Source organism: Lepidochelys kempii, chromosome 4 (assembly GCF_965140265.1).
Source record: "Lepidochelys kempii isolate rLepKem1 chromosome 4, rLepKem1.hap2, whole genome shotgun sequence".
NCBI classification, from domain to species: domain Eukaryota; kingdom Metazoa; phylum Chordata; order Testudines; family Cheloniidae; genus Lepidochelys; species Lepidochelys kempii.
In genome coordinates, this window is record NC_133259.1 from 28940925 (window position 1) to 28963183 (window position 22259).

General features: G+C 40.6%; 1 protein-coding gene across 1 annotated transcript in view; it reads right to left on the reverse strand.

The window, feature by feature from the left end:
- The window catches only part of TACR3 (tachykinin receptor 3), a 63157-nt gene that overhangs the window by 21199 nt on the left and 19699 nt on the right, over window positions 1-22259 (reverse strand). Inside the window, exons 2-3 of the mRNA XM_073340040.1 lie at window positions 15879-16067; window positions 14836-14986 (exon numbers count right to left, since the gene is read on the reverse strand). Of these exons, the coding sequence (XP_073196141.1) occupies window positions 14836-14986; window positions 15879-16067 (340 nt within the window). The remainder of the gene's footprint in view (window positions 1-14835; window positions 14987-15878; window positions 16068-22259) is intronic.

Sequence of the window (22259 nt, forward strand, 5' to 3'; positions counted from 1 at the left end):
AATGACCTGCTCAAGTCACTCCAAATTTAGTCCCTGCGCCCATGTCTGCCCAGGCGCTCCTGATCGACCTCACAGAGGCGACCAGGAGCACCTCAGACATGACGATGACGGCTACCAGTCGTACTGTACCGTCTGCTGCCACAAGGCAAGGGGTTGCTGCTACTGTGTAGCAATGCCGTACCGCGTCTGCCAGCACCCAGGAGACATAGGGTGACGGTTACCTGAGCGGGCTCCATGCTTGCCGTGGTATGGCGTCTGCACAGGTAACTCAGGAAAAAAGGCGCGAAATGATTGTCTGCCCTTGCTTTCACGGGGGGAGGGAGGGAACGGGGGCCTGACGATATGTACCCAGAACCACCCGCGACAATGTTTTAGCCCCATCAGGCATTGGGATCTCAACCCAGAATTCCAATGGGCAGCGGAGACTGCGGGAACTGTGGGATAGCTACCCACAGTGCAACGCTCCGGAAGTCGACGCTTGCCTCGGTACTGTGGAAGCGCTCCGCTGAGTTAATGCACTTAATGCACTTAGAGCATTTTCTGTGGGGACACACACACTCGAATATATAAAACCGATTTCTAAAAAACCGACTTCTATAAATTCGACCTAATTTTGTAGTGTAGACATACCCTTGGACTCTCTCTCTCTCTTTGTCCTACATCCAGGCTATGTTAAAATCTTACAGATTCTTTCTGTATTAACATATCTAAGATATCCTATCCATCCAAACAGTTAAACCTTGTCCAAGATCTCAGTTACTGCAGCATTCTTTTCTCTGGCCAGGTCACATGCAGTCTTGCCCTGCTTGTATCCATTCAGAATGCTGCTTGCAAATTTTCTTAGCCCATTGTTTTGATCATGTTGTCCCTCTCTTAGCATCCTCCTTCTTCTCTATTCATCAAACATAGGCTACTTGTCTTTACTTACAAGGCCCTTCAGGACCTATCACCATTCAATTTGTCATCTCTGATTCAGTAACAAGTGAGACTCCTGTCTCTAATAAGACCATGATGCCAGTCGCCATTGCTCACTTATTAAATCAAACAAGCACGTCTGTTTTTTCTCCCATGCTGCCCCTCAACATCTCCACAAGCTCCACCTAAACATCTACAAAACTAATACATTATCCTCCTTAAAACTCTCCAGTGCCATGATGTGTACAAAAAACTTGACAGTGGTTAGGCTGCTGCTGTGCTGAGACCCTTACTTGTCATGCTAATCAGTTTTGTTTCATAGGGTTTCCTTGTACTCCCCCATTTGTATGTGTCCATCTGTGTTGTCCCTCGTCTTGGACTGTAAGTGCTTTGGAGCAGGGACTACCACTTTGTTCTGTGTTTTTACAGCATCTAGCATGGTGGGATACTGGTCCATGGCAAGGGATCCTAAGTGCTACCATACTGGTGCTACTGCTAATTTAGCAGTCTCGACGGATAGGCTAAAGGCCCTGAAGAAAACCTGCAGCAGAGTTCTGTGTGGCTTGAAAGCATCTCTCTCTCTCACCAACAGAAATTGATCCAGTGAAAGAGATGACCTCACCCACCTTGTCTCTCTAATATCCTGAGGCCAGTATTGCTACAACAACACTGCACAGGCTAAAGGTGACAGTCACATCCTGCAGAGTTTGCTCAAAACTTCTGCAGCACAGGAGCACGTAGCTCCCCTCTTACTCATGGTGGTCCTTTCTGCTTAGGAAAACATAGAGGGCTATGTGGGGAAGCGTGTACTGCTGCTTACTATGCTGCACCTGTTCTGTGGATAAACAGCAGACTCCAGGTTTCCAGAAGTGTCAAGTGGTACATTTTAGGAGCAGAACATTCACACTGATATAGAAAGGATCAGCCAAGCCTGAGTTCATTTACTTCCTCTGCAGGAAGGCAATAGTTATGGATAAATTCTAAAATTCATTGCCAAAAAGGTCTGTCAGGTGCAAGGGACAGATATATTAGGAGAAGAAAATGATGCCTGATAGCCTATGAAAACGAGAAAGGATTAATCCCATCCTTTGAAAAATCTAAACCTGTACAATTATCCTAAAATATTTTGGTATGAGTATATTAATTTTGGTTTCTTTTAACAAATTCTAAGGAAATAATTTCCCATTCTCTCGTGTCTCATTTTTTTTCCTGGGCAATTACTGAGTACATGAAGAATGAAACAATAAAACCAACAGTATGATGCATAACAGTGAGCTGCCTTTACAGTGGGTATTAGGTCCATTTAAACTTTATATACAATATGATGGAAAGGATTTAATAAGTTATTTTAAACACTTTAAAAGAACTTTCTCAGAGTAGGAACCATACAGCCTCATGTCATTTTAGGCTTGGGCCATTTTATCATTATGAGTAGTAAGGTTATTCATGGAACCTCAATAAAGTTCAAGTTAATGGTATTCAGGAACACCTGAATAGAGTTGTATATCTTGATACTGTATTTGTGTTTACAGTTCTCATGTTTTTAATGCCTTAAGGGAGCCAATTGTTGGGCAAAAATAACAGGATATCTGTTTTTATCATATCTTCACCATCTGGGAATTGTGCTCATGGTATTTTGGCCCTTAGTCATTAAAAAAGCTTGTGATGAACATAAAAAAAAATAAACACAAAGTTCCCTGGGCTGCAGTGTATACCACACACTGGTGCTGAAATGGTTAATTGGAGCTGGACCATTCAGTGAGGCCACCAGGTTGTACCTGGAGATTGGGCTCTGCTCAATGAAATATAAGTGCCAGCTGGTTGCTATAAAGAAAAGAAGCCCAGAGTAGAAGGAGGTGAAGTCAAGTGGGAGTTGCGGGGAGAGAGAGAGAGAGAGCACGGTGGAGGGAAAAAACTCTGAAGTCCCTCTCTTGGCAGTAGAGTCCTGCAGGGTTGAAAAGGAAGCCCAGGGGAAGAGTTAGCCTCGGGATCCTCTCCTGAGTGGAGATCTCTGGCAAGAGGCCAGGAGACAAACAGAGAAGGCATTGGGAGTCCCTGCCTTGAAAGGAGGGTAAACCCTGATTGGCTCTGGAGCATGAGGAGAATACAAGTACATAGTGGGCCTAGGATGGGGCTCTGTGAAAAGCCAATATACTGACTAAGGTAGGAAGAAGCCCAACGAAGAAGCAGGATTGGTCTGAATAGATGACATTGCTTGCTTATTATAGATTCCCTGGGCTGGAACCCAGTGGAGAGAGAGGGCCTGGGTTCTCCTACAGGCCCACTCAGAATGGTGGTGTGAAGACACCAGGGGCAAAAGGACTAGTAAGTTTGGAATTGGACTTGGTGTGAGGCTGTTGAACTCTATTACCTGGGGGAGTGACTATAAGTGACCTGGCTGGAAGGATGAGTCACAGAATCATAGAAATATAGGGCTGGAAGGGACCTCAAGAAGTCATTGAGACCAACCTTCTGTGCTGAGGCAGGACTAAGTAAACTTAGACCATCCCTGCCAGGTATTTGTCTAACCCATTCTTAAAGATCCTGCAATGATGGGGATTTCACAACCCCGCCTTTGGAAGCCTATTTCAGAACTTAAATACCCTTATAGTTTATATATTAGGAAAAAGTTTCTAACTTAAATCTCCCTCTCTGTAGATGAAGCCCATTACTTCTGCTCCTTTCGATGGACATGGAAAACAATTGATCACCATCCTCTTTATAACAGCCATTACAATATTTGATGACTGATGAGGTCCCCCCTCAGTCATCTTTGCTCAAGATTAAACATGCCTCATTGTTTAACCTTTCCTTATGCCAAGTTCTCTAAACTTTTTTTATAATTTTTGTTCTCTCTCTCCAACGTGTCCACATCTGTCCTAAAGTCTGGATCCTAAAATTGGATACAGTTCTCCAGCTGAGGCCTCACCAGTGGTGAGCAGAACAGGACAATTACCTCCCTGGTCCTACATATAACTGTCATTAATACATGCCAGACCTTTTTCACAAGGGCATCGTATTCACTCAAATTCAATTTGTCATCTGCTTTAAACCCCAACAGCTTTCCAGCAGTACTCCCACCTAGCCAGTTATTACCTATTTTGTAGTTGTGCATTTGACTTTTTCCTTCCTAAGTGAAATACTTTCACTTATCTTTGAATTTCATCTTGTAGAATTCAGACCAGTTCTCCAGATTGTAGAGGTTATTTTGAATTCTAAATCTGTCCTCCAAAGTGCTCACAAGCACTCCCAGCGTGGTGTCACCTGCAAATTTTATAAGCATACTCTCCGTTCCATAATCCAAGTCACTAATGAAGATATTGAATAGTACTGGACCCATCACTGACCCCTGTGGAACCCCACTAGACATGCCCTCCCAGTTTGACAGTGAACCATTTACAATGCTCTTTGAGTATGGTCTTTCACTTAGTTATGCATCCACCTTACAGTAATTTCTTCTAGACCACATTTCTCTGGTTTGCTTATGAGACTGTCATGTGGGACTGTGTTAAAAGCCTTACCAAAATCCAGTTATATCACATCTATTTCTTCCCCCTTATCCACAGGCCAGTAACCCTTTGGCTCTGCACTAATTGTCTTCTTCTCTTTCAAAGTGTTTGTTGGCAGGGAGACCAAAATGCGGAGAGCCTGCTATGCCACAATGAGGCAAGCCAGCAGTGAGTATGCTCTTCAAAAATCCCTGTCCTGTAAACTTTTATTCATGTGAGCTTGCTAACCTGCATGAGAAATCCCATGGAAATTAATGGAGTGTTTGTAAGTCTGGACTGAACACTGGAAACACAGATGAGAAATACTTTATATTGGAAAGATTTTTTTGTTTTGTTTTAAATTTTGATAGAGTAGAACAGACTTACATGAAAGCCTGGGAAATAAGAGATTTGTGACAGGATTCCGAAGCATTCCCCTGTGCCTGAAAAATAAGGAGTTAATAATTCCCCATGTGCTCCTGGGAGGGGCTGTAAAAGTAGCTGCTTTTCCAGACTCAACCCTCCTCACATCCCATTTGATACTTATAGATTCAGGATGTTTGTGGAAGCACTTTCATTGCTAGTCTAATCCCTATAAAGGATTTATGGATGTTGCACTGAACAGTAGAATTTTTATAGGCCTACAATAATCTAAAACATTTTTTCTACTTAAACTTCATGTGTTCATCCAAGTAACATTTTCTAATGTTAGACCAGAAATTGACAAAATGTTTGTAATTATTAATTATGGATCCAATAGAAGAAAATGTACAGTAGTTTGGCTGGGCTCTTTCATAGATCATGTACTGCAGTTAGTGAGGTGTAAATTATTTGAACCCATGGATTATAAAATTGCTTTAATCTAAAAAAGGCTGAAATTCATCCTTGGATGAAAAGAGTTTACTTACTAAATTGGTCCTGGAAGGAATATCCAGTTAGCATTGCCACTGCAGTGACATACCGAGACAGGGCAAAACTGAAACCAATCTGCACTTGAAAGAGCTTGGTTACTGTGAATATGTTATGTTATTGCCACCTACCATGGTGCTATCTCACCAATTTTATTACCTATGCCTCTCTAGTGTAGACAATGCTTTAAAAGGACAGTTCAAGAAGACTGAATTTGTTGACTTACTTCATGGCTTCTGTGTTCATCCATCCTTGGTACTAATTTCACATACCATAAGTCTGAAATTAATTTTCGTTAAGTCCAAAGTTCATTCATCTAGCTTCATTACCCAAGCCACCTGTTCTGCTTGTTCACATTTAGCAAACAAGGCATTGAAGTTTAATGGTCCAATTAATCCCATAATTAATTTTGATGGATGTAATAGGTGGCAGCATGAACTGCCATATAGCCTCAGATTTTGAGGTATGGTCTCTGTCAACCCATCGGAACAAATTCTGTTGTCCACTTTATGCTATGTAGTAAAAATGTCCTTTTTGTAGTTTCTTGTCTTGTAGCTAGGTCTTCTGTTCTTACCAACTCTATTCTTAACAAGTTTTAATATATAGTCACTGACCCTGCTTTCCAGCATGTTGCCCATCTACCATTTAATACTCTTGCTTTATTTGACTGAGATGGTGAGAAGGTTTGAGAATAAGTCTGGCAAATCTTGATAAGGATAATAATACCATCTCATTAATTGCAGCTTTAACCCTTTGACTTTTTCCTTTTCACACCCTATAGGAAGCTGTTCACATAATGAATACTATTATCTTTCCCTGACACATTTTAATAGCAGGCACATCTATTTATCTTCTTTTCTACAGATGGGAAGATTATCTTTTCATGTAAAGATTAGGTGTTACCTTACAGATGATGAAGCTTTTATTTAGAGAAAACATTTTTAATATATTTTTCAGAATAACTAAGGGCTTGTGTCAATGACATCTGTCTGAGATGCAGCATAGGAGGACAAAGCACCAAAAGTGATTTGACTTGAAGCATTGCTTTCCCAAGCAGTATGTTACTTTAGGATTAAAGAGATAGTGGAAAATGCGTAAGATCGTGGCATGTGTATGGCTTTGAAGCTTGTCTCTCTCACCAACAGGAGTTGGTCCAGTGAAAGATATAATCTCACCCACCTTCTGTCTCTAATATTCTGGGACCAACATGGCTACAACAACACTGCATACAACTTTTGAGGCTGAGAGTTCCGGAAATAACTTCTGGGTATGGTAGTAGCAGATAAAACAGGAATAGCACAGGTCAAGGCAGGTGACAATCACTTGGCTATAAAACTTTGTAATGATGTGCTAGAAATGCACAATTTAATGTACTTCCAAGAAGGAAATAATTTCTCTCCCCAGTCTACTTAGACAAACTTGAATGGCATATGGACTGGCTCTTAACTGGAGGCAGGATCTAAAGCTTTCAGAGGAAAAAAAATACTAAGAATGCCTGCCACCTAGTTTAAATAGTATGTAAATTATTCTGAAAACAGAAACAGTAGCTGAATGAAGGGAAAGGGTCCTCCTCTGATCAAAAATTGTGAGAGCATGAAAGAAAATGTTGTTTAAGGTTCCAATGATGAGAATTCTAACCCTGAAGTAAAAAGTATGAGAATTCAAGCATGTGAAAACTCTTTAGACTGCTATCTAATGTCCGATAGTAGCACCCCTACTTCTCTTTACTATTTTGTGCAATTCATATAGGATAGAGTGAATGTGTATTACCAATGGATTCTCTGCAGTACTATACAATAGCATTGTATAATGTATATACACAAGCCTTGACACTGTGTCTGGACATGGCAACATGTCATTAGTCTGTGTGTGCTGATAACTTGGACAATCTGCTCTTCCTGTATGGGTTGTGTGGAATGCCAGAGAAAAGCCAAGAATATTTCCTGAGGATTCATTTGTTGAGCTACACTCATAAATACCTTCTCGTTTGTGAATTTGTTAAGGATCACTATCTTAATATTCTTGTTGTGATGGAGAGAGGGCTCAATTCTATACATAAGGTGAGGCTAACAGAATGCTGTCTGGTTACATGTGGAGAAGTGGCTATTTCTTGGTGTGCTTTATTGTCATTTTTAAAATTTATACTCAATATTGTTTTCAGCACATTACTGTAAAGTGTTTGCTTAGGGGTGTCTTAATCTGAGCTTCTAGAGGTTCACTTGAAAAAATATATATTTAAAATTTCTTGAACTTGTCACTCTTTTTTATTCTGGGTGAGTTTTCCAATTTTCACCTCAGTTATTTAACTCTGCCTCAGAAACAAGTAATTCTGTCTTCTTTTTATATTTGGCTTCCCCACAGCGTATGGCTTCTCAAATTCATGTCAAAGATAAGAATCTTGACTTTATTAAATCCAAACAATCAACAAACTATTTGGAGTATCTTTTTCTCTCTAGACAGCAATCTTAGATATCTATGTTCTTGTATTCTGGGCTTCCGTATCACACACACAGTATGTTAATTAATCAAATAGAGGGTTCTCATCTTAGTGGTTATGGCATCTTTCCTCTTGTAACCACTATTTCAATATCTACTTTCCAAATTTGTTCATGTAATTGACACTATTGCACCTGTGTGCTTACCGATTTACTTCCTGGGATACTATGACACAGTGGGAAATGTTATGTATACTTCCAGGTTCATAGGACCACAAACACTTAAACATTTTGGCACAGGCCAAGTCTGGCTTTTATTTATACTGCAATGAAGAAAGAAGTTGAGTTGAGGCTGCGTGTTGACAGCGTCAGGAGAAGAGAGAATGTGGATAGAGTCAAGTGTTGGGGTCATTAAAATTGTCAAAAAACACACGCACAGTGGCGTATCATTATCTTTACCTATTAATTTTATGCTAAAGTTAGAGAAAAGATGAAAAATGCAGAGGTTTGAAGAATAGAATTTCCTATTCTTGGTCTAATCATTGGCCCAAGACTCTTCATCTTATCAAAACAATTTTTGTCACAAAAATGTTGTACCAGAATTGTATTACTATCCTCTCTCACAGAATAGATAGAAGCAAGTTATTACTTTGACCTTTACAGTATATGTTGGCTATTCCCTTTTTATAGTCTCTGTAAAGTTAGAAGAGGAATTGGAATTGATGAACAAATAAAATAAAGAACACTGTAGTAGTTGAAAAGCTAGGGATGAATGTGCATTTTAATGCTCAGGTGATTTTGACACTAAACACTTAATAGTTCCCCATATTTATACACTTATTAAAAGTTTCTTATCTACAGATAATTGGGCCTGGAAATTATTTTCTCATGAAAATGATTATAGAATGAGAGCACAGCTGAGAAACATGAGTCATTCTCATGGCAAAGATTTTAATAAGAAGGAAAAATATCTCCCAAGTCTTGTTCTAAAGTTCAGATTGGGGTTGGGTAAACCTCAAAGGTTGGCCACTGAATTAGATTCAGGGAAGCATCCAAAAGTTCAAATGTGTATGTAGTGGTATCTTGTAGCCCTGTATGTGTTATTTAAAAAAAAAAACATCTCACCCCATTTCCAGTAATTTCTGGTCTTGGCTTGGCCAGAAATAATGCGACAAAAGCCTCTGTTGAAATGTTTCTGTCCTTTCCTCCTAGCTCTGGCTGAAAGAGGAAGCTGAAAGATTCACAAATGGCGAGTGTGGGGAATCCAAGACAAAAGTCAATTCCTAATATCAGGGCAGGGCTTAGTTCAAGTTTTGAGCATAGACAGGACACGTGCTGCTGCAGCTGGTTGGGGGGGTGACGGTGGGGGCCAAGTCCACTGGTCTATAGGTTAATTTGGCCCTGGGATGGAGCATCATGTGGGTGGTGGGTCCTCTTCTGTCTCAGAAATGGATACTCTCTAAAATTCACCCATATTGTCCTGAACTTTTGAAATGCCGTAAAGCTGAGGCTCTCCAAAATACCAGGAATGGTTTTACTCATCTCTAGCTGTAAAGTGATCTTCCTTGATTTCCATGTAATTTGGAAGTTACTTTGAGAAGAATGTGGGTATGTGGTAGTGCTGCATAGAGTCAGACAATGGGAACATCTCCAAAGCTGTTGATAACACCTAAACAACGTATCAAGTTAACCATTTTCTTAGCAAACTTGTAATGACTTCTAAAGAAGTCTTGCAAGTGCTATTCATTAACTGCTAGCATTTTATATGCTTTGCCCACCATTCCCAATAATCAGTACCTCATTGCTTAATGTCAAACTCCCCTAGTGTTGTTGTAGATTTACTCTTCAAAATAAATTGCAATCAGCGCAAGCCCTCCATGTGTTTAGGTAACTAGCCAAGTTTCTCTTCATTTGAATAAAGGCAGAGCTGTAGCTTTTTTTTTTAAATTGAGTTTTGCAGGAAGAACAAAAAAGAACCTACTTTGGAGCCTGATCTATTAATTTGCCTTTGAGTGACAATTACAAATTCATCTTTCCAAATACCAGTTGCCTCAGAAATCATACCTGACAACAGTGTAACTGAAGAGCTGTCTAAGGGCTCCACTGATAACACTGCCGATGCAGTTACTTTACGTCCCATACACTATTAATCCTCTCATTGTACATTTGCAAAGCATGAATTCCGGTACATGCCCATTGTAGGCAGAGAGATAATATGGAGAGGCATAATGAAAAGATGGGCTTGCCATCATGTTAAAAAGCCTTTAATTAATGAAAAGAGAAAAAGGAGTACTTGTGGCCCCTTAGAGACTAACAAATTTATTTAAGCATAAGCTTTTGTGAGCTACAGCTCACTTCATCGGATGCATTCAGTGGAAAATACAGTGGGGAGATTTATATACATAGAGAACATGAAACAATGGGTGTTACCATACACACTGTAACCAGAGTGATCACTTAAGGTGAGCTATTTCCAGCAGGAGAGTGGAAACCTTTTGTAGTGATAATCAAGGTGGGCCACATCCAGCAGTTGACAAGAACGTCTGAGGAACAGTGGGGGGTGGGGGGATAAACATGGGGAAATAGTTTTACTTTGTGTAATGACCCATCCACTCCCAGTCTCTATTCAAGACTAAGTTAATTGTATCCAGTTTGCAATTAATTCCAATTCAGCAGTCTCTCGTTGGAGTCTGTTTCTGAAGTTTTTTTGTTGAAGTATTGCCACTTTTAGGTCTGTAATCGAGTGACCAGAGAGATTGAAGTGTTCTCCAACTGGTTTTTGGATGTTATAATTCTTGACGTCTGATTTGTGTCCATTTATTCTTTCATGTAGAGACTGTCCAGTTTGACCAATGTACATGGCAGAGGGGCATTGCTGGCACATGATGGCATATATCACATTGGTAGATGTGCAGGTGAACGAGCCTCTGATGGTGTGGCTGATGTGATTAGGCCGTATGATGGTGTCCCCTGAATAGATATGTGGACACAGTTGGCCACGGGCTTTGTTGCAAGGATAGGTTCCTGGATTAGTGTTTTTGTTGTGTGGTGTGTGGCTGCTGGAGAGTATTTGCTTCAGGTTGGGGGGCTGTCTGTAAGCAAGGACTGGCCCATCTCCCAAGATCTGTGAGAGTGAGGGATAGTTCTTCAGGATAAGTTGTAGATCCTTGATCATGCACTGGAGAGGTTTTAGTTGGGTGAAGGTGATGGCTAGTGGCGTTCTGTTACTTTCTTTGTTGGGCCTGTCCTGTAGTAGGTGACTTCTGGGAACTCTTCTGGCTCTGTCAATCTGTTTCTTCACTTCAGCAGGTGGGTATTGTAGTTGTAAGAATGCTTGATAGAGATCTTGTAGGTGTTTGTCTCTGTCTGAGGGGTCGGAGCAAATGCGGTTGTATCATAGAGCTTGGCTGTAGACAATGGATCGTGTGGTGTGGTCAGGGTGAAAGCTGGAGGCATGTAGGTAGGAATAGCGGTCAGTAGGTTTCCGGTACAGGGTGGTGTTTGTGTGACCATTGCTTATTAGCACCGTAGTGTCCAGGAAGTGGATCTCTTGTGTGGACTGGTCCAGGCTGAGATTGATGGTGGGATGGAAATTGTTGAAATCATGGTGGAATTCCTCAAGGTCTTCTTTTCCATGGCTCCAGATGATGAAGATGTCATCAATATAGCCCACGTAGAGTAGGGGCATAAGGGGACGAGAGCTAGGAAGCGTTGTTCTAAGTCAGCCATAAAAATGTTGGCATACTGTGGGACCATGTGGGTACCCATAGCAGTGCCACTGATTTGAAGGTATACATTGTCCCCAAATGTGAAATAGTTATGAGTGAAGACAAAGTCACAAAGTTCAGCCACCAGGTTTGCCGTGACATTATTGGGGATACAGTTCCTGACTGCTTGTAATCCATCTTTGTGTAGAATGTTGGTGTAGAGGGCTTCTCCATCCATAGTGGCCAGGATGGTGTTTTTAGGAAGATCACCGATGGATTGTAGTTTCCTCAGAAAGTCAGTGGTGTCTCAAAGATAGCTGGGAGTGCTGGTAGCGTAGGGCCTGAGGAGGGAGTCTACATGCCAATGCCTCAGATGATGGGGCGTCCAGGATTACCAGGTTTATGGATCTTGGATAGCAGATAGAATACCTCAGGTCGGGGTTCCAGAGGTGTGTCTGTGCGGATTTGTTCTTGTGCTTTTTCAGGGAGTTTCTTGAGCAAATGCTGTAGTTTCTTTTGGTAACCCTCAGTGGGATCAGAGGGTAATGGCTTGTAGAAAGTGGTGTTGGAGAGCTGCCTAGCAGCCTCTTGTTCATATTCCGACCTATTCATGACGACGACAGCACCTCCTTTGTCAGCCTTTTAGATTATGATGTCCGAGTTGTTTCTGAGGCTGTGGATGGCATTGTGTTCTGCACGGCTGAGGTTGAGAGACCACACTACATGATCCATTGTCTACAAGTACTCCTTTTCTTTTTGCAAATACAGACTAGCACGGCTGCTACTCTGAAATCTTTAATTAATGAGGCATTTCATGTCTCTTGCATACTTTTAAAGTCCTAAATAGCCATAGTTTTAAAGGATCGAAGGGATGTAATTGGACTATTAGCAACACAAAGTAAATACCAGCTACTCTTTGTGATGAAAGCTAGAAGCTTTGAAAATTGTTCATTTCATTTAGCCACTACTATCAAATGTGCTGAATTTCTTTGATAAAGTGGGAAGGCTTGGCTCCCCGAGTTCAGGAGCTTGCCTTTAATATTTCCTTCCAAACTCCCTTTGGGAAACTGCATTTGTCACACACAGTCATCTCTCAGTTTATCTTCACTGTCAAACCCTTGGCACCGTTCATGGTTTCTTTTTATGACCTAATGAGGAGGTATAGGGAATAAGCCAGCTAATTGCCCAGTAGAGTTTCCACTGCTAGGGTTTTGTAATAAAGTTCATTTTGTAAACATACGAAACTTGTTTTTGGATGGGTGATATTGTGAATGGCAGATTCATTCCTGCTGCCATGGGAGATAAGGACCCTGTTAAAGATCTAAACAGAGCACTATGGAAATGCTTTTTATATTCCTTGAACTGAATCTAAAGCATTTAGCTTCAGGGGGATACAATTAAGTACATTTTCCAGATTTCCTTAATAATTATATTTCACTTAGTTTAAAATTACCATGCCCCCCCTACCCTCCTCCGTTCCCACAAGAATAGAGTTAAGGCAATAACTGGTAAGAGTCTGTTAAAAGATGGTTGCTTGAGCAGGGCCTAACAGTTGCTTCTTTAAGAGATGCTGGCACTTTGCCCTCCAAAAAGGAGCTGTTCAAAGTTCTTTTCAATATTTTCCACAGGGTGTTACTAGTTATTAAGGACATGGGTCCAACTTGCAGGTGGTAGCCTAAACTTCCTTAAGCATCCAGGACTTGGGTGAGTGAAACTGTTTGCAACCTATACACAGAAGACATTGCATTCATCCCACTGTAGGGGGACCATATTTCCCAAAGGGAAAACAGGACACCACAGAGTTAGCCTGAGCCTTCCCCCATTCTCCCAGGTGGGACTAGCCCAAGCCACTTACCTGGGCCCTTCCCACTCCCAACCCTGAGTTGCATTGCTGCTTGTTCCCCCCTCACACCCCACTTTTTCACAAAAGTGGAAATTTGTTCTGTTTGCTCTTGCCAACTGATCAAGACTATATGATGTATTCTGGGCTCAGAAACACTCTTGGTAGCCCTGACATCTCCCTTTCTAGGCCCTCTATTCTAAGGGTGTGATCACTTGTACTGTCTGGGAGCACTTCCTTCTATGTTCCTTTGTATGTTTTTGAAAAAACTGAAGCACCCAAGAATCCATCCTATGGTTTAATGCATACTGCATCAGGACTTTGAGGGTCCCCCCCGCATTATTGTGGAGTGGTAGCAAGCCAGAGTTTTATATGTAGATAGCCAGAAAGCCTGGATGGGTTTAATTAAGGCTAATAGTTATTTACATTAACATAATTTTTGTATTCCAAGGTCACAACTGTCTAAGACACAACACTAACACTAGTAGTGAGCAGAATTTGGTGGTGTCCTCCTATGTGAATTTTAATTGTGATGGAGAGCTTGTGGCAGAGTTGGAATAACTGATTCACGAGTATTTCACAAAGTGTTTTTTGTTCAGTTTGTTATGACTCATGGGATTATGTTCATTATTCACAAATGTTTGGATAACTTTGGGATGACCAGTCAGACTAATTGAGTATGTGCTCACCAAAGCAAGTTAGAGTTCCATCATTGGGCCCAATGTTTGCAAATCCATTTTAAAGAATTTTAGCACAAAAAATGAATAACAGAAGGGCTTATTTATTTGGTTACTATCCTACTTAGAATGTTCTGTCGTCCGCCTAAGAAGCGGAAACAATACAATCTGATCCATGTGACCAATTGCACAACTGAGTGAATTGTCAAAGTAAATGGTTCACTAACAACGTATAAACTGAAATATTGATTATACAAATAATTAAAACTAATGAAATACATTGAAAAAAATAATTGAAAGGATCAGTTGATTTTCACTGTAAAAGGTGCTAATTTCTAATGCATAGCATTCGTTACATGAATAGGTAAAGCAGCTCTTATCTGTGTACTGAAATAGGCCAGATCCAAAACCTATTAAGTCACAGAAAGATTCCCATTGACTTCTGCTGGATTTGGATCAGGTCAATAAACAGCTACTGTTCAGAGAATAAACAAAGCTGATCCCAAGAAGTTCCAGGATCATCACTTTAGTTCTGTTAATAAGGCAGGCCTTCTGTTTCTACATCTCAAGGACACAATTGTATGCTTGACTAAATGTTACTCAGAGCCTCCTAGAATTGGAGTAAAGAGTTAAAATCCAAACATTTACATCATTTGTTTGAACAGCCACCACATGGTGGTGGTGGTGGGGGGAACCCTGTCAAAATCAATTGCAATTTAAACAGAGTTCTTTTATAACAGTCTCAAATGCCATTCTGTTTGAAATAAAACACTTCCAATACTTTACAACGTAATTGCTAGTGATTTCAGCAGGAAAAAAAAAAATCAATATAAATTTACTTAGCAAGGTTTAATGGAACAGTACCTTTCTCTTAGCTTTGAGCTGCTCGTGGTATTTGTCAGATGTGTCACCTGGAATCTCGCCTCCCCAAAGGGTAATTCCAACTATGGTATAAGTGATACCCATGACAAGCAGTGGAAAGCAATACACTAATACAATCACAATGACATGATACCTGCAATAAAAGAGCATTGAACTGATAAATGCTTTGAAAGGAACTATTCAGATAAAATTTTCTGAATGTTTGAGAAATAAGACATTTTCTCTACTACCTAAGGGGTCAGTCTCAGATGGAGTAAATGGTGACTGTTTACACCAGCTGGGGATTTGGCCCAGTATTTTGTTTTTTACTGTCCATCATGAAAGTCTTAAGTAAACTGCATTAAAAGCAGACGGAAAACTGTTTAAGATCTGAAGTCATTATTAAAACCTATAGTTCTGATTCTGAACGCATACTGGCTGCTATTTATCAGGAGTAACACAGTTACAACACTGTAAAATAGTGTCACTGAGACCAGTTTTCTGGGTAGACAAATATTGCACAATAAAGTACCCATAAACAACTTTTAAAATCCAAATATTTGAAAAACTGGCATCTTCAACTACTGAGATCAGTGTACAGACTTCCTCGTTTACCCTGCAATGCATGGGGTTGCCTCAAAAACCTATATAACATAAGTCCTAGTTTTGGTGGCAGTGTGGTGAACTGCTATTGAAGAGCAAACACAGAATTTTAACTTTGGTCCTGACAGGTAAATGAAAGAAGATCTCCTTCCATATAAATTTGTCACTCATAAGTAATGTACCATCCCAAACTCCTGCAGATTAAGGGCTAGATCCTTAGCTGGTGTAAATTGGTGTAGCTCCATTGTCTTCTGTAGAGCTACGTCAATTTACACCAGATGAGGATATGGCTGAAAATCTCTGTAACCCAGATTGTGAGCATGGGATAGGTATAGGGCTTGGTTTCTTGGCCTGCATGTTATTCTTGCGATTCCTCTGCAAAATTAAAATAAGCCTGCAGTTTAGATATAGCCATGCCTGAGTATAAAAGCCGAAAAGCTTACGTAAAGTGCTGTTTTGGACCACCTGGCCACGCTACATAGCAAAGAGTTCTTCCAGGCATCACTTTGGTTATGGAGTAGAGGCACTGGGGAAATGCAAGCAGGAAAGCCAAAATCCATATACTCCCAATGACCACCTTCGTTACAGTTGCAGACAGTCTGGGCTTCAGGGGATCGATAATGGCCATGTATCTGTACAAAAAACAAACAAAAATCCTTCATGTGAGAAATCGTCAGTGATTACTGTGTACCTATATCAAACCAGCTTGTCCAAAGGAGTGACAAGATGATAGTTATTTTCTTGTCTTGGGAAGGCCCAATGGTATTATATTCTTCAAATGATCAGTGAGGTGACCCAGCTCCCATTAAAGTCAGTGGGAGGTGGGTTTTTTTTTCTCCTCTTTTCTTTTTTCATTTGCTTCAATGGAAGTTGATTCAGACTCTTACTGTACGTCTATACTGCAATTAAAAAATGCTGGCTGGTCTGTGCCAGCTGACTCAGGCTCACAGGGCTTGGGCTAAGGGGTTATTTAATTGCAGTGTAGACATTTGGGCTAGGGCTGGAGCCTGGGCTCTAGGACCCTGTGAGTTGGGAAGGTCCCAGATCTTGGGCTGTAGCCCAAGCCCCAAAGTCAACACAATTAAATAGCCCTGTAGCCCGAATCAGCAGGCATGGGCCAGTCATGTGTGTCTGATTGTGGTGTAGACATACTCTACAACACCACATGTTCTGTAACTAAGAATGAGGTTGGGGGAGAACCACAAACCTAAAACCATGGCAAAGAAGGTGTTTTTTTTAATTTCCAGCTAAAGGGAATAAGGAATGTTTTTAAAATGAACATTTTATGTTCCAAGTACTTTAGCAGTTTCCCCTACTTTTCTGTGTCTAGTAAAAGGTTAAAAGAAGTTTTAACAGTGTGCCTGCCATGGTAATAAGGCTGAGGACTCTTGATGCCAAACCCTAAACCTTATTTTACACTGTTTAATGTTGGACAGTGATTGGGTTATGTTAAAACTTTGGCCTGTATATTCCATCTACGTTAATACAACAGTTGTCTCACAGAAATACCTGTAGTAATATAGCAAACCACATTTGGCTCGTGATCAAGATAGGATGCTTCAGTAATCTTTTGCTGCAGACAACAGATTTGTTGTTAAATTTAAAATTAACGACCAAATTCTAAAAGTCACAGTGGTGTCCAAGACAAGCATATGGCTAGAGTCTACTTTAAGAGCTGCGTTGTATCTAGAAAAACTGATACATACCCATGCATTTTATTAAGTAGGCATAAGTTTCCTTCAGTTTCACGCAATCAGCAATACAAACAAGGCCAGATTGTGACTGGCCCTGCAAGGTGGGAGGATGGTGAGAGAAACTTTATCTCCTTGTTGCACCCCTGCTGAAACACCACAAAAGATGAAGGCACGAGTAGAAATGTGGGTCTAAGATAGGGAAATTATTGCAACCTCTTGCAATTTTGTTAGTGATGTTTGAGACAGAATAGCATCTATCTGGCTCTCCTGTAACTGTGTTGGCTATACATTTAAGGTGGTACCTCATAGAAAACTATCAAATAGGAAAATACAGCCTTTCAGTCACTACAGTCTCTTCAGGAGGACACAGGATAAAGAACATGATGGAAGGAGCAGGGGGTCTGGGGAGAGGTGTACATTAAAAAGTGAAAATTAACGTAATCGTTCTGCCTTTTGATCTCTGAGTTGATGGAAAAAGCAAATCAGAACGAGACCACCAGTCCACACTTGTATATTTAATGTGCTTTTTACATATCTCTGCATAGCTCTGCTTTGATTTCTAAACTGAGTTCCAAATTAACACTTTCTCCACTAAATTCTCTGATCACCCTCCCCCCATTTCATTTACCAACACCTGATTAGAAGACTGATTCATGAAGGGTTGTCTTTCGTTACTAATTAGCATGTTGCAAGGCATGGGCCAACACCGTCTTTTAAAGAAGTATTTATTTTTTGTGAAAGGCAAAATAGCTCCCAGACTTACCGAGTACATTTATTTGATCTGATGCCCTAAAGTTTTCAAAGCCATGAAATGGGAAGCCTGGAACCATGGCGGCTCTCAGAGCTTCTGAACTCCCTGCCATGGAGCTGGGAGCCTGGAAGTCCTGGTGTGAGCATCGAGGTCTGTGGCTGTAGGGCAACCCTGCCCTGGTCCTGGAGACCCCAGGGCTATTAGGCTCCTGGGCCAGCTGGTTCCCTATGTTGTCTGACTCTTAAGCAGGCAGCCCTGGGATTTTGGAAGTCCTGGAGTCCCTGGCACAGGGCAGTCTGCATAGTAGGGCTGCCCCAGAGCTGGAGACCCTCAGAACCCCAGCAGCTGCTGCCTAAAATTGACATTCTTATCTATTTGAGTCAGCAGCTCCTATGATCCCAGGGAGCATATTTTGTTTTAGAAATACCATGTGTCAGTGTTCATGAAATGAAACTTTTTTGGGTTCATGGGAAATTTAAAATTTTTTTTGTTTCAGTCCAAATCAGAACAAAACCAAGTTTCCAAATTTCCCTGGAACTGAAAATCTGTAGTTTTGGCCAGCTCTGATCCCTAATTACTGATGATTTCTATTGGGTTTTGTAAACTATTGCTTTTTCCCCCACCAGCAACTGCAGTTGTTGTGTAAATTTCAAATCACAAGTAGACTAACAACATTAAAGGTGAAACTGTTACTCTCACTTCCACGTAGTATTGATCGGTTATGAAAATATTAACCATAGCCTCTAAAGGGGAAAAGAAAACCCAGGGGAATATGGCTCATTTATCATTAGCTGTTTTTGAACTCTTAAAAAGAAGATATGTCTTTTCAGGTTTCACTGGCTTATCAGTTGCAAAGTTAAATACTAAGTCAGCAGCAAATTTATGACTAGGGATTATTATGGTGTTCTCTTCTCTCTCCCCTCCAGTGAGCACACCTAGCATCTGCCAACTCATCAGTTTGTTCTTTCTTTCTCTTTCTACCCTCTGTATTATCCCAACCTAATTTTCAGATGTACTGATGTCAAGGTTCCTTCCCCACTCTGAACTCTAGAGTACAGATGTGGGGACCTGCATGAAAGACCCCCTAAGCTTATTCTTACCAGCTTAGGTTAAAACTTCCCCAAGGCACAAACTTTTACCTTTTGTCCTTGAACCTTTATGCTGCCCCCACCAAAGTGGGTAACAAAAATAACAGGGAAAGTGCCCACTTGAAAACATCTCCTCCCCAAAATATCCCCCCCAAGCACTACACCCCCTTTCCTGGGGAAGGCTTGATAAAAAGTCCTCACCAATTTGCATAGGTGAATACAGACCCAAACCCTTGGATCTTAAGAACAATGAAAAGCAATCAGGTTCTTAAAAGAAGAATTTTAATTAAAGAAAAAGTAAAATAATCACCTCCTGTAAAATCAGGATGGTAAATACCTTACAGGGTAATCTGATTCAAAACATAGAGAATCCCTCTAGGCAAAACCTTAAGTTACAAAAAAACAGGAATATACATTCCATTCAGCACAACTTATTTTGTCAGCCATTTAAACAAAACAGAATCTAATACATATCTAACTAGATTGCTTACTAACTCTTTATAGGAGTTCTGACCTGCATTCCTGCTCTGGTCCCGGCAAAAACATCACACAGACAGAGAGGATCCTTTGTCCCTCCCCTCCCCAGTTTTGAAAGTATCTTGTCTCCTCATTGGTCATTTTGGTCAGGTGCCAGCAAGGTTATCTTAGCTTCTTAACGCTTTACAGGTGAAAGGGTTTTTCCTCTGGCCAGGAGGGATTTAAAGGTGTTTACCCTTCCCTTTATATTATGACAACTGAGTACTAGCAAATCCCACTGAAGTCAGTGAGAGTAGCAGGTGCTCAGTACGTCACAGAATGAGGTCACTAATAATTTTGCAGTAGTTTCTAGCACTACAAAATACATGAATTACACACCTGCAGAGCTGTAAAGAGCTCTGACATTTTGATTTAATGGAAAAGGTATGTTAGCTATCAGCAACAGAAGGATTCTTAGTGTATATCTAAGCTGCAGCCAGCCAACAGAGTGCATGTAGGCACGTAAGTAGTATAAGCCTTGATTCTTCAATTGGCTGTGCATGGATGGACTGCTGTGCCCATGCAGAGGTCAATTTACTTCAGCAGGGCTCCAAGCAACAGGCCTGTTGATATGCAGTGAATCGAGGATTAGAGCCAGAGAATGTCCAATCTTGCTCCTGCTAAAGTCAAGGGCAAAAAATTCTCACTGACGTCATTTGGTTCCAGATTGGACCTCAAAAGACTTTTGGCATCAGTGGGAACAAGCAGATATGCTGTGCTTCTGAAAAGTCATGCTGCAAATGACAAATTAAACAAAAATAAATGGGTGTGTGTGTGTGTGTTTGTGAATCAAAAATGCAAATCAACAGAAAAGATTTAGTGCAAAAAAATTAACTCGATGCTTGTTCATCATAACAGCCAGTTGAAAACTGTTGCTATCCCATCCAGCATAAACACCAAATCAACACTTGGAAAGTAATTACAAGATAAGATATACATATCTAGAAATGGATATATGTAAATACAGCTAAGAACTCATGACAAATAACCTAAAAAAAAAATTCAGTTAAGTCACCACCTGCAAGAATGACTTGTGAATTATTCATCCTCTGCAGTGAGTTCTGAATTTAGATTTCTGATTTTAAGAATCTTTCGGTGGCAGTTAATTCTTAACTTTCATCATTAAACTTTGCTATTTGGGTTGTTGTGACCATATTAGAGCAATCATATGCCTACTGAAAATTTTTCTAGGTATCAGTTTGGACTGACCGTACTCCTATTAAAGTTAATGGTAGTCTTTCCACTGATTTAATCAGAGTTGGAGCAGGCCCCAGAATACCAAAGCTGATGTGTAGTGGTTTTCAGAGACACTGGACTCCTCCTTCAGGACTGGTCTTATCTGCTGTGCTCAAAAGAGAGACAAATCTTGTTTCCTTCAGGTCCGCTCAGTTTGTCTGGCCAGCCTCCAGGATTTACTGTATGGTACTTGCTTCTTAGTCTCCTAAATCAGGAAAATCTGTCTCACTCTCCAGGAATTATTAAAGGTCCAGTCCTCACTCAAATAACATTAATGAGAGGTTTTAGTCATTGAGTTCAGTGGGAGCAAAATCAGATATACTCTATATTTGTGAGAGAGTGTTGCACTCTGTTGGCTTGTTACTGCTCATCTATAACATAAAATCTTTCTATAGATGATCCATAATGTAAATTTTCTGTTGGTTCATGTGTTTAAAGGCCTGTATAGTATGTTTGAAACTATAGGACCAACAATTCAGTCCCAGCTCTGCAGGCATTATGTTCAGATAATAGGCTCTCACTAGCTCAGCCTTATTTAGATTTCATTTGGGTGAAAAGGAAAAACCAGTTTGCTTTCAAATGGTTAGTGCTAAGTCTCCTTAGCACATGTTTTTAAAATTGTGAAACAACTGAGTAAATACTTTTTTTCTCATATCCCACAACGTCAGGGAACCAGGAAATGTGTATGTCTAAAACAAGCTAAATGCCATCCCCCAATACAGAAGAAGCATCATTCAGTCCAGTGAAGAGTAATAGAACCTTCAGAGGATGGGGGGCAGGAAAAGGCAGCTAAGATGGATAGGGGACTGCAAACTGTGTGTTAGTAAATAGAGATCAATTTTCCTGCATTTAACGCATTATTTGGACAATTGCAGTAAAAATACATAGTCGTTTTAAAAACAATGCCAAGTTCCAAATTGAATTTTACAAACACCCATCTGCAGACACAGTTGGAATCCATTAAAAGTCCTAAATGATTTTTCTAGCTTATTTACAGTTTGCTTGTGAACTCATGCGGGAGCGAGGGGGAGAATTAACCTACTCGGCAGAAGTTGGAACAGGTGACTGGACGCTGATAGAGGAAAGCGATTAGAAGAAAATTATAAAGTTTGCATGAAAAGAGGTTCATCTGCAGCAGAGACCACTCCAGTTCTTCACAGTGCACAGACCCTTTCCCTCAAAGGTGTGATTGGTTACACAATATTGTCCCCTGCATTGGTATTTGGATTGACTGGTAATCAAGAAACTCAAGGATAGAGGGGCAAGAATCCTAACGGTGGATGAATCTAGTTAAAAACACTGCAGTAAAGAATCCTCCAGGAGATGCCTGGGAACAGCAATACAAGCTCGCAACCTGGAGGTATCTAAGACATTTTCTAAATGACCAAAATAACTCCTTAACCTTTGCATTGTTTTATGTCCACCTACAACAGACACATGCAACCCTCGCCCTACAAACCCTTGCTCATGAGAATAATCCATACTCAAGCAATGTAGTGTGTTTGATTTCATGGGACTACTCTAGTGAGCAAGGGCTAC